The sequence below is a fragment of the Malurus melanocephalus genome, unplaced genomic scaffold (assembly GCF_030028575.1).
Source record: "Malurus melanocephalus ecotype Western Australia unplaced genomic scaffold, MMel_1.1 scaffold_65, whole genome shotgun sequence".
Lineage (NCBI taxonomy): Eukaryota > Metazoa > Chordata > Aves > Passeriformes > Maluridae > Malurus > Malurus melanocephalus.
This window is the reverse complement of record NW_026623297.1, coordinates 2,781,931-2,798,398: the sequence shown is the minus strand read 5'-3', so window position 1 is coordinate 2,798,398 and position 16,468 is coordinate 2,781,931. Positions and strand designations below refer to the sequence as shown.

Genomic DNA, 16,468 nt, shown 5'->3' with positions numbered 1-16,468 from the left:
GGGAGCTTCCGGAACCGCCGGCGCTGCGGAGGAGGAGGAGGAGGAGGATGAAGAAGGAGCAGGTGGCGCATTGCCAGTTCTCCGTGTGGTACCCGCTCTTCAAGGCTGTCACTATCCGCAGGTGAGCGGCTCTGGGGCTGGGAGAAGCGGTGTGGGCCGTAGGGGAGCGGTGTGGGGTGAGGTGGGAGGAATGTGGGGCGAGGGAGGTGAGCGTGTTCCTGCACTCCGCCCTGGTGAGGCTCGCCTGGAGCGCTGTATCCAGCTCTGGGCTCCTCAGAGCAGGAGAGACACAGTGCTCTTGGAGCGGGTCCAGTGCAGGGCTGCGAGGATGATTAAGGGACTGGAAAAGCTGAGGGAACTGGGCCTGCTCAGCCTGGAGAATCACAGAATGGTTTGGGTTAGGAGGGACCTTAAAGATCATCTGGTTCCAATCCCCTGCCATGGGCAGGGACACCTTCCTCTAGACCAGACTAATCCAAGTCCCATCTAACCTGGCCTTGTACACTTCCAGCGATGGCTCATCCACAGCTTCTCTGCCAAGCTGTGCCTCACAACAAAGAATTGCTTCCTAATTTATCTAAACTAGCCTTCTCAATCTGAATGCATTCCTACTTGTAAATTATTATTACAAGTTCTTGTACATAGTCTTGCCCCATCTTTCCTGTGAGTTCCCTTCAGGTACTGGAAAGAAGAGTGAGAGGGGACCTAGTTAATGTATGTAAATATTTAAAGAGGGATGCCAAGTGGATGGATCCAGAATCTCTTCAGTGGTGCCCAGCAATAGGATAAGTGGCAAAGGGCAGAAACTGATGCACAGGAAATTCCACCTGAACATGAGGAAGAACTTCTGTCTTGGGCAGTCACCAGGCAATGGAAAGGATTGTCCAGAGAGGCTGTGGAGTCTCCCTCACTGGAGATATTCCAGAGCTGTCTGGGCACAACCTTGTGCCATGTGCTCTGGGGTGGTCCTGCTTGAGCAGGGAGGTTAGAGAGGTCAGCCACTGTGGTCCCTTCCAACCTTACTCATTCTGGGATTCTCTGGGGCTGGGTTGGGTTGGAAATGAGCTTGTATTGGGGTGGGGTTGGATGAGATTGATGGGACCTGTGTGGGACAGAGCTGCGGTGGAGGTGGTGAAGGATTGATTGAGCTCTCAGCTGCAGTCCCAGGAGCTGGGGTCTTGTCTCTTCACCCTGAGGAGGTGTTTTGGGAAGCCATGGTGCAGGCCAGGTAGCCCTGTACTCCCTGCTCTCCTGGTGAGACTCCGTGCTGAGCGCCAGCTGATAGCCACACTCTTGCTACTATCCACATCCCTCTATCCACACAGCTGTTCCTACTTGCTTAAAAAAAAAACAAACCCCGATTGTGACTGGATGTATCCAAATCAAATGGCTGACTTGGTTTTTTTGTGTATTTCTGGTAGCCCTAGGAAATTCTGTAGTTTCTAAGGTGCTGCTGCATGTCATGAGATAGTTACAAGAACTACCAGTAACTCAGGAAAGTCGACATAATTGCCCTGTTGGATCAAAAAGTGCTGACATCAGGCTTTTGGTAATCAAAGCATTTGATCTTTTATGTTTTTTAATGCTCAGCACTGGCTTTTTTTTTGTACATTTAGCGTTAGTCCTGCATTGTTAGAACATTAGGATGGTATAGGCAGATTTTGGTTTGCATTTCATAAGGTAAACCTTTAGTTGGAGCAACATGTTGTCTCCTTACAGGCTGCATACAATTTTACTTGAAATTTCTTAGGGCTTTGAAGGAGTGGGCCATTTTTGTGTATTTCATCTAAAATTTTTGTCCTATACTTCCCTGGAGGGTAAATGGACACTGCTTTTGGGTGAGGGATAAGGTGGGAGAAAGAGAATTTTCTTCCATAATGTTAGAGGATTTTTGACTTATGTGCTATTAAAACCCCAAATTCTTTTATTCAACTAGGTTTTTATTATAGCAAGCAATAATAAGGTATTAAAGAGATTTTCACATTTCTTCCAGTGTTATACTTCCCCTGCCAGAGAATGTGAAAGAATATTTGCTGGATGATGGAACACTCGTGGTTTCTGGAAGGTAAAGCATGTTTTCGCCCCAGCCTCCAAGTATTAATGCCATTTTACATTCACAGCACCATTTTGTGTGTACCTATTGTATTGTCCATAATGAGTTTTTTAATTTGACCAGTGTGACTGCAGTAAACCTTGTACTGTAAGAGTGTGTGAATGGGCTGACTGTTTTTAGTACAGCTTGATTTGCTGATGCCTGAAGTGGGTCCTAAAATCCACACTTCATTCTAGACCAAGTGGACACAGTACTTTCATTTTTTCTCCACCTTTCCTTGTGGAATGTTCCAGGCTCTGAGGTGCTCAGCTACTGGTTTGTGTTTGGTGCCTTGGATCTCCTTAGGTACAGTTCACAGGCTTGACCTGTGCCATGCCAGTCCAGGGGTGAAATGACATTACCTGAGTTTAATTCTCAATAAAATAAGCTATATATGAACTCCATGAATATTAAGATTTTTATATAATCATTTGCATACATGTAATCCATGCATCTGACAAAACTGAATATCCTGTATGTACACTCATGCCAAGATTTTGGATGGAGAAGGATCAGGTGGATAGATAGCAGAGATAGTAGGTAAGAGCCCAGGCCTTGCTCTTTATTTTCTCACTGTGTGGTTTCCTTGTGAGGTGGTTGCTGCATGTAGCTTGTTAATTATCAAACTCAGAAATCAGTCCTCACTCCATGATTCCCTAACTGGTAGTTTGCCCCTTGCAGAGCAACCAGTTAGGCTGTGAATGAAATGGATCTTTCTCTGATTTATCAGCTATCAATTTATGTAAAAATTGAAGCTGTTTAAACACCTTGTAAAGATGAAAGGGTTTAATTTTTATTAATTTCTAAATTCTTAATAAAGGGTACCCAGAAAATTAGAATTGTTTTTAAACCATTTTGGATAAGAAGTAGTGTTGTCACCTGTTTTTACAGAACTGTGCAATTTGTTTAGCACCAGCTGTTTATTTTAATAAGCCTTCAGAAATGCTGAAACTGAGGGTTTGACTTAACAGCCGTGTTCTACAATTTTGCTGCCTTCAGTGGAGTAATGGACAGCTGTATGATGGACTTAAATTACATTTTTAAGCTGTTTGCAGTTAAAATCCCTGTTAGAAACCATTTTTTTCTCTTGTGTTGTACTTTCTTAGCTAGAAGTGAATGTGATCTTGTAGTCAAGGCCAAGATTGTTTTTAACCTTCAGTGAACCCATACCTGACCTCTGGATCTCACCAACTGGATTGATGGTTTAATCCCTATGGAAATGCATTGAGGGATTGCAGAGACTCAACTTGTCTAAGAGTTTACTTTTGGCAGGGATGTACATTTGGCCTGTTTGCTACACTGTCCGCTTTCCATAGGATCTTCTTTTGTCTGTATGCTAGGTGGATAGATGAGGACATTGAGTGTGAGGACATTTTCTTTTCAGAGCCAGAAATTCACAGGTCAACACTTGAAATTCAAGTTTTATGATTTTTTACTAGGGGAAGGAGTATGGAGGCAAACCATAATTTAAATTGAACTTGGGTTTTTTTTTGTTTATTTTTGGTTTTTTGGTTTTTTTTAAGAGGTTAAATTGTGTTTGTGTCAGAGTACAGTAAAGTTGGAAAAGAATCATTAATAGAGTGTTGAAAAGCTTCAATTTTGGTGTTTTAGAGCAAAAACTGATCTACAAATTTGAAAGAAGCAAAGTTTTCAGGATGGGACCTAGGCTTAATGCCAGAGTGTTTGGTCTTCACTTTTCAATATTGGCTTGCTCTGATTTTTCTCTGCCATGGTTTTGAGGATTAATCTTCTTATGGAAAATTTTGAGATCAACAGCTGGAAATGCTGTGGAAATGTAATGGATATGGTCAAATCAAACTCCAGTGCTTAATGGTTTCTTTCCTGTTAATTTTTTTTCAGAGAAGATCCGCCAAGTCACACACAGGAGGGGAGTGATGATGCAGAGGAGATACAGGTTAGTGTAAAATGCGCATTAATGTCAAGTCTCTTGAGAAAAATATAAATGGATAACCTTTTATGCATAATTTATAGGTGAGGAGAGTCCTTCACAGAAATAATAATGTGGTAGTTGCAATGAAAAATGTAGAAGCATAATTATTTATGCTGTGACATCAGTGAAAGTTTAAGATATTTCTATGCTTATTCACAGAAGACTTTTAAATTTTTATTTATTGATAATTGCAGTTGTAATAATGAGTAGGGAATGTTGAAATTGAACTTAATGCTGTTTCATGCCCTGAAAAATTAGGAGTATGTTTGCGGTAGTTACTTCAAAAAACAGTGAAAGTTTCTGAGGCCATAATAACTCAGAAGGCCATTCTAGAAGAAAAACACTGAAAAATGTTTTAAGTGCAAGGTGACAGAAGGTACAACAAGGAGATGGAACAGAAATAAAAGTGAAACTAATGGATCATGGGTCTAAGGATGGAAGTACAGAAGCTGGAGAAAAGCTTTAGACAAGGAAGACTGAATTCTGAAATGTCCAACTTTCTGATATAAATCACAGTTAAAATATGCATGTTGTTTTTATCCATGCTTTAGAGTAGTACTTCTGCTGAATATACAGTGTTGTTCCTGTCTTAATTTACAGCCCAAAAAGTTGGAGGATGGTGATGTTATGCTGTCTGGGGCAATGGTTTGATCTGCATGTTGTAGGAGGCTGTATGAATTCTGATGTTCTCATAAATTATAAAGGGTGTCTCAGGAAACCATGAACCTTTGATTTGTTCTTATTTTTAACAGTGGTCCGATGATGAGAACACTACAACGCTTAAGGTAAAGTCCTGTAAAAGCCCGATGTTGGTTTGTCAGCAATTTCCTTTCTGCAGCCTTGTGATACAAACTTGTTGCTTGTTAGTTCCTGCTCTTGCTGTATTTAACATTTTCCAGACCATTTTAGCTGGACGGCAGTGTAGATGTCTGTAACTTCAGAAAASTTTTGCTGGCTTAATTTTATTTAACTAAAAATAAAATGCTCTTTTTCATCCTCAACGATCACACACTTGTTAGACTATAGGAAATGAACTGAAGTACAGGTCTAAATATAGCTGTCTTTCATTTTCACCACTCTGAGTATCTCCAAATTGTTTAATCAGACTGGATGCAGAAGRAACTAAGCCCCTGCAGCTCTGTCTTCACAGCTCTTCTCTTAATGTACCATTATTTCTTCCTAAGTACATCTCTTTCTATAATTTCTTTTCCTTTTCCTGTCTTTGTGGTCTCCTTGCACTGTACCTGGCGTGGAATCAGGATCATGATGGATGCAAACTAGGCTTTCTTTATCTTTCTTCTACATCTTTTTTTTTTTTTTTTAATTGCTGTTGCCCTGTCAGTGTCAGAGTTGAAATACTCATGGCACTTGTCTGCCATTGGTACTGTGACTTCAGTCCTTTAGCTCCCTAATGTTCATCAGAGTGTGGAATTGCTCACACTGGATTAGGTGTCATACAATCACAATCCTGCTTTGAGTGGTGCTTCTGCTAGCACCGAATTTATAATAAGCGTAGAGTCTAAAACTGATACATTTCAAATTTTTGCACCCTAATTAATCTTCAGTTCAAATATTTAACCTTTGATAAACTAGATTCCTTAAATTGTAAATCATTAAAAACAAAGATTTTAGGATCCATCTTATCATTTGCAGAGCTCATGGTAATGATSCTAAATAAGTAATATCAGAGTTTTGAATCAGAGTTGGTTGTTATGTAGAACACAGTAAGGAAATACCTAGCATGTATTTTACCTGTCAGAAGAGCACAGACCAAATGACTCTACTGCATGTAGGTAAGTCTACAGCTTCCTCATGAGGGAAGTGGAGAGACAGAATATTCTGGTTTTAAAAGAACTTGCATTAATATTGATGGTTGCAAAATCAGGCATTCAAARTTCAGGAAATGATGGAGTCTAGCTTGTTTATGCAGTTGTAGAACTTTTTTCTTGTGTGTATATTTATCCCCTTGTGTTAATCAAGTGACATGTTGGTAACATTTTCCCAAGGAGGCTTAGTATGTGCTGGTATTACATATATAGTAGGACTCCTGATTCCTGTCAAAACAAGAGGAGTTTGGATCAGAATGCCATGGATGAAGAGTTTTACTTCTTGCAGGAGGAGTTTCTAGAATCGGCTGAAAGTCTAAAAATAAAATAAGAGAAGTGTTTTTTTCAGTTTTCCAAGTGTAGTTTCCCATGGAGACTAGGTAATGTATGAAGGAAAGGTTCAGAATGTTTGAGGTTCAGTCTAGGTCGCTGCACTAAAATGTGAGAAAGTTTTTTTAAGTGTTTGCATTTGGGGAAGCTGCAGTAAAGAGATGCCAGAATGTATGAGTTTTTTTTTTATTCACTTGTATGGCTGTGAGGGTTTTGTTGTTTAAGAGGCATCAATTAGCTTTAGCATAGAAGTTACCCTTGAGTTTAAAAATAAGCAGAAACAGTGTTCTTATATACTTCTTGCTATAAATCTTGTTACATGAAAATTTTTTGACATATGCTTGAAATCCTTCTATATTATTTTAAAGGTCAGCACCCTGTTTTTTTTCTCTGTAGCACCACATTCAGGGTGGAGTTTGGAGCAACTTAAAGAGTTGGTGGTTTGTTTTTTTTTTTTACCTCAATCTAACATTTTCAGTGTTCTTTATAAGGCAAGATTTTCTAGTCCAACCAGTGTGTCCTCTATTTTGAATTGATATATTGTTAAGGAGCTACTTAAAAACTAATTTAGGAGCTGATTAGTTAAAGTATTAGTAACATTTTATAAAACTAGAGCTTAAATGATCAGTTGTCATTCAAATTCCCTATGAATCAATAAAGAGATGTTTAATTCTAAAATCACTTTTTAAAAGTTTAAATATGACTGGATCTTACTTGTATGCAATAATCTAGCATAGGGTATAAACCAACAGGTAAGTATATAAGGTTTGGTTATTTGACTTGTATTTTTGCCAGCTGTTGCAGATTTCATGATGAATGTTATGAAGTTTTGGGTTTTTTCCTGAAGTTCATGGTGCTTGCTAGTAATGAGAATGACAACTTGGAAGCATTTTCAAATTTCTCTGATTGAAAGAATGACAGATTTGATTAAGTGATTTATTTAAGTGATTTTATTATACACTGTGTTTCTGGGGTTCATACTGATTTTAGATATGTTTATTTCTTCTCCAATATGTATTTTTAATAGTATTTAGAAGATGGCTGCACTTCCGTATTAAAATTGATATTTTTGCTGTTGTTCCTTGTTCAGGCACCAGAATTTCCCGAGTTCACAGCTAAAGTTCAGGAAGCAATAAGTTCCTTGGGTGGTAGTGTTTTTCCTAAACTTAACTGGAGTGCTCCAAGGGTAAGAATGCTGACTTAAAAAACTTATTCTCTGATAACATCTTCAATTTTTTTTAAAATCTTAATGCATTGGAAAGAAGTGGGGACTAGGGATTCTGATGAAGAAGTGATGAACAAGACATCAGTGAAGTGGTGGATTAGAGACAGATGGTAATGGTGCATGTTTGGGAAGGTTGATGCAAGGCAGCACTGATGTTATCTAAAGCCTTATATCCTGGTCAAGGATGGTTGTGTGATGGTCAGACTCTTTTTGTTTAGGATCCTGGTTGAACACTTTGCCTGGCATAAAGATGAAAAGTGCCACAGTTAAAAAAAAATAAACTTCCCTTTAGTTATTTTTAGGTATTTTTAACTATATTGTAAAGATGGGTGCACCCAAATATTTTTGTGTTGTATTCTCAAGAGATACATCAAGCATTCCAAGAAAGTTCCTGGTAGCAATAAGGCAAAAAYGTAGTTTTCCAAATGGATTTGCACTGCCTACATCAGAGTATTCATAAGAAARACAGTAACCATTGTGCCTCCTTTAACTACTAATGAAGTTTTCCTTGAAATAAAAAAAAAAAAAAATGTACTGCATGTATTTCAAATGTTGTCTAATATTTAGACAGACCTGCAGYGTGCATTCCTTCCTGATAGTAAAGATATATTTGTGGATAATCTTGTTTCTTTAGGATGCCTACTGGATAGCAATGAACAGCTCTCTGAAATGTAAAGCTCTCAGTGACATCTTCCTCCTCTTCAAGAGTTCAGACTTCATAACTCGTGATCTCACTCAGCCGTAAGTAGATAATTAAGACAGTCTTAGTTATGCCCAGCCAGAAAAACAAAAGCAAACCAGAAAAACATTAAAGCAGCACATGCAACCARTGTGCTATGACACTGTGGACTAAGACCATTTTTACTGCATTGCTTTCCAGAGCAAGTCATGTTKTATTCTTGTTATTCTTGGGATTTTTTTGCATTCCTACCCATTTTGGTGTTTACTTGTTGCTACCCTCCTTRTTGGTGCCACTTCTTATGGTAACACAGTGTGACTTTACCATGCCCTTTTCAAGTTTTAAAGCTGTGGAGGCTTGTGTGGCTGCCTGGAAGATGCCTGAGACTTCATTTTACATGTTTCTAGAACTTGTTCTGAACTCAAGTTTGTGTAGCTCTTGGAGCAAATACATTCCATGTGACTAAGGATAGCAGTTACAGGTARAATTAAAAATATGATGTGCTTGGAGTTTATTTTTATCTGCTCACATGAAGGGAGTACTTAATTTTATAGGAACAGTTTCCTCCTGTAGTACCTRCATCTCATTGATTTATGTCACTCATTTCTGAAATACAGCATTTTTCTGAAAGAAAATGAAATTACTGGGGTTGATATTTCTGTTACTATGGTTACTTTTTTTTTTCTCCACACAAGCAGAATGTCAAAGAAAAGGGGCAATCCATGGCTTGGTGTCTAAGAGATTGTTTTCTGGTAATTATTCAATGCTTATTTACATTACTGGATTATTTAGGAGACTCAGTCAAATGCAGAGCCCTTTTTCTAGGTGCCTTAGAGGTTACCAAACATAACAGTCTCATGTCAGGTGGCTTATGACTTGATAAAAATTTTCTTGTTTGAAGTGTGGAGCCWGTTGCATTAATACTGTGCAACTGCCTGCTTTTGTATTCCTTCAACTCCAATAATAGTCTCTTCCCCTAGTTTTTTGTTACCTGGAAAAAAATACAAGGGCTGTAGACAGCRAGGCTGTCAGTCCAGTTGTGATGTTGGGCTTTCCATCATGCCTAACCTGCAATGTCATGARGTGCTGAGGAAGAGTCTGAGTAGGAGGGGACAAGATACTGGAGTGAGAAGACAGTTTGAAAAGTATGTTGGGCTTGAAAAACARCTGTGAGCATTGAGAATTCATGATTCTGGGGTCAGAGAGAATGAAAGGGATGGGGGAGGTGAGAAATCTATAGTKTACATGTCAGAGGTGAGTGAATCCTCAGAAGCCTTTGGTCCCTTAGCAAGGAGCTGCTTTTCATAGTTTCCCCTAATGAGAGGTGGGGTGTCTGGAGGATGGCTTGCTCAAAGGTTTGAGTAATAAAATTTAGTGTCTCCTTTTTTTCAATGGCTTTCAGGACTGATTCTTACAGGTCTGAAAAAAAAACTGCACACTTTTTATTATCCCTTTGTGAATATTAAATAATACAGGTTTTGTTTTTTACTATCCTGCTGTATAAAGAGGCCCAGCAAAAAGTATCCAGAGCTTGTTGCAGAATTCGTGTTTGGTTAACTGCTTTATAGTGAGTGAGGAGAAAAGCAAGCATTTAGCAAGTGCCACTTGATTTAGATGTGGCAACTGTATGGTAGAATGAATTGGTTCAACCACCTCACTGGTACTGAAATCAGTGCATTTTCTGTCCAGTCTAATCTTGTATTAGTTTTAGTCAGTGCCTCAGCTTTTCCTCCCTGCAGTGAGCACTGTCTTGGTGGGAGGGGCAATGAAGACATTCTMGTGGTGTGAGGTTTCACAGCATGGCTCTTGCCTTGAACAATCAGATTTCACCTTAAGTCCACACAAGAACAGAGTGGCTGAGCAGCCCATAGCAGGCACACTCACTTCTCCTGATCCTGCTGTGGAAGAATGCCTTCTTGCAGAAAGGCAACACCTCAGGCTTCACTGGTCCAGTTCATTTAARCCCTTTTCCCAAAATGATAAGAACACCAGATAGCACAGCTCAGCTAGAGTTAAATAAGTAAAGCTTATGACATGATTGTGGGAAATCACCTTGGTCTCTGTGTATATCTTGTATTTTATGAATATGTCATACTTGATTAAAGCATATATTATTGTCCAGTCTTTGCTTGGTATTTCAAAATTACAAAGTTATTTGTACAAAATGTCCCYAGGCAGTGCAATGATTATTACTAAATCAGAACAGTGGTCGTCCTTAATTATACTATTGATTAGCTGCCAGTTCACTAGTCCTTAGCAAGCAGAAATTAAAAATGTAGCTGGCATAAGAACCTGAAGTGCTGAACAAATGAAAATTACATACATAATGYATCCAAATCCCTTGGAAGGACTACTTGGAGGGAGGATAAATGCATTATATTTCTACTTCCATTAATACTCAGCATGGTCTAAAAGTTTCTTGTCCTKTGTAAGTAATAGCTGAAATGCTGAATACTCTTTTTTTGTTTTTGTGGTTTTGTTTCCTGTTCAATTGTATGAACTTAAAAATCCTCTTCATGTTTCATAATATGATAAATGTTTTGCGATGGCAGTTTGTAGATCTGGGTTTTGATCTAGAAATTTAGGTCAGTGGTGTGGGACACAAGGCAAACAACTTTCCTTGCTTTTTGTTTCCTCTCCTGTTTCCTGCTTGTTTCCGTACATTCAGGTCAGGGAATGCCCTTGCTTGTAATTCTCAACTGTCTCAAGTTCTGAGAAAACTTCAACCATGTAATGCTTCAATACAAACCATTAAAAATGCAAATATACTGAGCATGATTAGATTGTTTTATCACATTTGTGATACAAGACTTAATGCTTCTAATATTGTATTCTAAATTGTAGAGAAATTTCAAAGTTTTCTGAGATGTGGAGAAATAACAGCCTGTGTTCTCTTAACAGAACATAGGAGGCAGTGTTGGATCATGAAGAACTTACCTTGGTACTCCAATATCTTTTTGCAAGAACAGGAGCTGTTAGTTTAGACTTTATTGTAAGCTTTTTTAGGGTAGGCACAAGARGATGTGGAGAATGAGGCCTTTGATGATGATTTTTTTTTCTCTTGATGTTTTACTCTCGTCCCATTTTTCCTAGCAATTTACAGTGTAGTACAAGATCCTCTTTTGAGTGGTGCATTAATTTCCTATTTCTTTYGGTCCTCAAAGTTCCAGCAAGGTTCAGTATTCAAGGAATAAAGATACAGTTCAAAGGCTGTTAGAAGCTTCTCCTTAGATTTTTTTTTTATTAAGGATTTAAAATTAACCATGAGATAATAGCAGGGAAGTGTCAGGTACAGAATAAATTTTACAATTCTCATCATATTCATAATTATCCTAATTCTATTCTCATCCTAGTTCCTAATTATCCACAGAATAATCTCAGTGATTTGCAAATGAGTTCATGGCTTTCTAAGCAGGTTAGGTACTGGAGAATCTTCCAACCTTCTTAAATTGCTTTTCTCAGTGTTGAAAACTGGCCTGCATAATGGCTTTGTGTAGTGTCATGGGCAAGTATATGACTTGGAGTTTGACATAGAGCTGCTACATGTGGAGAGACCTTGATTCCATCTGGTCTTGATATCTTTCTATAATTCTGTAAAAATGCTGATGACCACAACAAAGCAAAAGAGTTTGATCTCTTCAGCCTTAGTATTCAAAATGACAGTTTTCAGAGGCTTCAGAAAATATAGCCCAGGCATGTCTCAATTTGGGCTTCCTGAAATGTTTCTGATTTTCTTTGAAGTACTTCCAAGCCTGAATAGGATGTGGRTTGAAGAAACCCCACTTAGCACTGTGCCTCTAGTGATCAAAAGGCCATCTGTATACCTGAGTTCAGATGGGTCTCAACAATTAATGCTACAATAATCTGGTAAAAAATACAAAATTTCAACCTCAAGTCACCCAAAATTTGCTCCCCTAATAAAGGTGGCCTTTTATCAATGAAAACTATTGATAATATATTTAGAAGGAAAATTAGATTATGAAGACATGAGTTTATTTTGTCTTACACTGTATTCACCTTCCTCATTCGTACTCAATGTGTCATTAAGGCTCAAAAAATACCCTTACTTCATCTTGCAGTATTTTTGTCTCTGTGATTTTGCCTGTTTGCTTGATTGAGCAGCAATACYGTGTGGGTCTTGGGATGGCACCCAAGGGTTTAATTTTCTGACTTTCAACGAAAGAGGATCCATCCTTCCCTGCATATTTTGGGTAAGAGCTATTTGATGGTTGAGTTAGGGAATGATTTTGATTATAAGGCTGGGATTTTTTGACTGCTGGGAAAGACTGTGTKTTATTGGAATGAAGCAGATTACAGGCACCCAGTCTCARATATGGAGTCTGTGAGAGGTAATAYACAGGTCCTTGTGTGCAGGGACTGCAAAACTCCATGTGCTGGACTTCAGCTGCCTTTATATATAGAGTTTATTATTGGCTTTGTGTGGGGGGGGATATTTTCTTCAGCATGGCARGCATATACTCTAGTAAGGGAGGAATTTTGAGTCTAGCAAAACTGTGAGCTCTCATGGGTTTGTTTCTGTTGCCTTGACAGATCTTGAATTGCGGGGAATCTAAACTGTAGTTGARGGATGTTATCTGTTTACACTGGCTTACAGATATATATATGATGTGTTTGATCACAGTGCTTTTGGAAAGCCTGCCTGTATTGCCCTACTTTTCTTCATGTTGTGGGTATTAAAGTCTAAACTAAAATGTGTGAAATTTATTTCTGCTGGCAGCATACAGAATGAACTCTTACGATAGATCTTCTGTTCAAACCGAAGGCTGGGCAGCCATGTCTTACAAATGSAGTGTTTATATGAGAGTTTTGGGTTGCTGAATGAAGTTCACTGCCWAAAGGAGATCTTATAAATATTGCATTTAGGACTATTGCTCAGCAGTGACCCTTAGCACAGTTCTGTGCTTTTGAGTAGTTTGTTGCCAATAAGGTCAGAGAGTAGAATTGAAAGAAAAACCCATGTTCTTTTGTGACTACCTTTTGAAAGTTACAGAATCTATTGCAAGGTTTGCTGTAAAATGACAGGTACTTGGAAGTACTTATAAATACCTCCATTCTTGAYAGTTCCTGAAAGGAGACCCACAGAATCAGCTGTTGACAAGGGACAAAACCTTGACATCTGCTTGCAGTTATGGAAATAGTTTTGTTTATTCCCACTCTCAAGAGATTTGTAAGAGTATTTCTTAAGGCTCTTAATTTAAAAAGATACCATACTATGGAATCCGAARTGCTCAGCAGCAGCACTGTTTTGCATCCTGTATTCATGCAAATGAACTGCTGTAAGGCATGATGATGTGTCTCTGTTGTGTGGTTTGGGAAGTTAAACATTAAAAGTACTTGGGAAAACAKGCTGCAGTGAAACTGGATTAGATTGCTGAAGTTTATGGGGTTTTTGAGAATTCGGTTATGCCAACAAAACAATACAAGGGGAAAGGAGTAGCACTGTTGATTCAAGCAGAAATAAATCAACAGTGAATAAGCACTTACATTTTGGATACTTCCATGGCTGGATTTAAGTGCATCCAAATTGCATTAGAAGAAAAGATTTTTTTTTGCCCATGATAATTGTCAAAAGGAGGGTTGTTGTTTTGTATTGCATTTACTTGCTTTATACAGATTGGAAATAATTTAACAGTAGTTGTTATGTTTCACAATTTGGGGTTATCTTTCTCACTATGGCTAAAATCTTACATGTAAAGCAGATTCTGAAGTCTGTGCCTTACTTTTTCAGATTTATTCACTGTGCAGATGATTCCCCTGATCCTTCATTGAACTATGAGGTAGGACTCCTTGTATGATTTCTAAGTAATTTAAAGGAATTGCTCACAGGCTGGGTGACATTTGTGCTTGGGTTTGTGTCCGTAAAATGTGTTATGTTTGTTTTATTCGTGTTGCTTTGGATATGAAGGGAAGTCTGGTTCAGCACTGCAGGTCATCAGGAGTTCATTTGATTGCAGATAAGGTGAGATAAAGTGCAGACTTGAGCAGGTTCCTTGCAGTGTCCTCTCATGTCTGTCAGCTTTTGACAGGAAGGACAAATTCAGTAGCTCAAAGTTGAATATTCTGATGGTGAGCTGCTTGTGAACATCACACTGAAGTTACTAAGGGTGAGGCTTGCTGTAGTGGCTAGGGACATCCTGAACTGAAGTGGTCTGTCACATCTTGTTTCCTATGTTTGTTACCAGATTAAAATGTTCAGCTAGAGATGCTTTAAACTGTTAATGTGGAGCTACTGCTCTTATGGTAACATCTAGTCATCTCTCTAATAATAGTTTTCTTGTAAATGTAACATTTGTCATCATCCTGTGGGCTTAAAGGGCCTTTGAAAAGTGAATGAACTTTGTTTTATTTTAAAGCACTATCAAATGTGCTTTAAAGATACAGGACATCTAAAAGTTGGAACAAAGAGTTTCCTGTTTACACCATAGCTGAGAATGTAATTTCTGGTTACTGAAKCTTTCTGCTGCAGTTTAAAGGTGTTGGGATTTTCCAGTATCCAGCAGCARTAACAGGAGCCTTCAAAAAAAACATGGATCCTTCTGTATATTTTAGCTTAGGAAATGCAGAAACTTGAGAAAGTGCCAGAGASATGCTTTAATTCCCAGGCAGTCTGTCCTATTGACTATAATAGTTTGCTTTCTATTTCTATCCTGTGTCCTTATTTTAACTGGTTTGCGCCTTCAAAGGCGTCACAGAATTCTGCTTGGGTGTGTACCAGAATAGAGGTTGATTTGGATAAATTTAATTCTGCTCATCAGCTCCTTTGACTAGGGAGCAACTCTGTGCCAATTCCATGACAGATTTTTTTATGTTGTGSAGCAGAGTTTTTATTTTCCATGCTTTATCATTAATATAACTTGGAAGTTGTTTCATACATGTTTTCACAGTAATAAATACTGTACAGAGTGGAAGAGCATAAGATAACTAAGGTGGGAAGGGGTCTCAGGAGGTCTCTAGTCCATCCTCATGCTGAAAGTTGGGTAAGGAATGAGATCATATTGTCTTGCTTGGCATTTTCTAAAATCTGGTGTGAAAACCTCTGTGGGTGGAGGCTGCACAGCCTCTGAGGGAGCTGTTCCAATGCTTGACAGTCCTTACAGTTTTTTTTCCTTATGTCCAGTGTGAACCTTTCTACTTTAAACTAGTTTAGACTATATGGTCTTTAGAGGTGCCTTCCAACTGAAAGCATTSTGTGATTCTCTGAAATTAATCATAAATTTAATTGCTTTGAAATATTTGCAAAGATGATTATGTGAGCTGCAGTTTAAGATTGTTTTGTTTTCTAGTGTTAGTGGTCATCTTATCATTACAGCAAATCCATAGAGCTAAAAGGCATACCTGTTGACAAAAGAATGCTGTTACTTTTCTGAAACARTGCTTTGTCATTTGTTTTCACTCCACAGCTTGTTCTTCGCAAATGGTGTGAACTAATCCCCGGTGCAGAATTCAGATGCTTTGTCAAGGAAAACAAGCTTTTAGGTAAGGAATTTCTTCAAAACAAAATTATTAGATGAAATTTTGAGGAGTTTCTCTGGTTTCTTGAATGAGGGCTAAGTCTGAAGAGAGTTCTTTCTTTTCACACCTCATTTCGGAAATTAATGGTTGATTCTTTCTGCAATTTAAAATGTGGTTTGCCACATTTCACTTTTCACTGTATTTGAAAGCCTGACAGCACAGCCTGCTCACCATTATAGTGAGAATATTCTTAATTTAATTGTTAATTCAGAAACTTCACCAAAAGGCAGGTTTGTGAGTGGTTCTTTTATATTCAGGAGCAAATTGCATAATCTCCAACTTGCAGAATGAATACAGAGGCAGTTGTGTGTTGTGCTGTAAATACATGACCCCATGTGGATATTCTATGAGGAAGGTGGAGGAGGTCAGAACACCTCCACGGGTGTAGGAGGTATYTTAAGCACTTATTAAATTCAGTGTAGCTTAGTTAGAAACTGTTGTTCTGTTACTCTGGTGCAGCATCCTAAATGTAAAACATTGCAAGTGGCACTGAAGAGCCAGAGTATTCACAGCATTCCCAKAGCTGGTGGGTGCATTGGGAGACCTCTGACAGCTGGAGAACAAGCTGATTGTGCTAGGGCATGTGTTGTAGGCAGCTGAGTAGGGTAACTTGAGGGTAAATTTAGCTAAGTTTTATTCCTTATTGTGTTGACTATTCTCTGCTAACCATAACAGGAGCTGAGATATCCAGTGTGCATACAGGTGCTTGAATTGAGGGGTTTAATTTCAGGCTGAGTACTACTCTGGAGTTTGGATTTAGTTTTGGTGTGGTCTACCATGAAATCTTKAGAGATAAACAGAAACTCAAATAGCAGAGGATTAGTGCACATTT

At 38.5% G+C, this 16,468-nt stretch overlaps 1 protein-coding gene across 1 annotated transcript in view; it reads left to right on the top strand.

Moving 5' to 3' along the window:
- The first annotated feature begins 7 nt into the window (after positions 1–7).
- Positions 8–16,468, top strand: part of CDC123 (cell division cycle 123) — a 30,930-nt gene continuing 14,469 nt past the window's right edge. The window contains exons 1-8 of the mRNA XM_057366460.1: positions 8–121; positions 1,994–2,065; positions 3,953–4,007; positions 4,796–4,828; positions 7,290–7,385; positions 8,059–8,165; positions 13,853–13,901; positions 15,525–15,600. Coding sequence (XP_057222443.1) covers positions 48–121; positions 1,994–2,065; positions 3,953–4,007; positions 4,796–4,828; positions 7,290–7,385; positions 8,059–8,165; positions 13,853–13,901; positions 15,525–15,600 — 562 coding nt within the window. The 5' untranslated portion in view covers positions 8–47. The remainder of the gene's footprint in view (positions 122–1,993; positions 2,066–3,952; positions 4,008–4,795; positions 4,829–7,289; positions 7,386–8,058; positions 8,166–13,852; positions 13,902–15,524; positions 15,601–16,468) is intronic.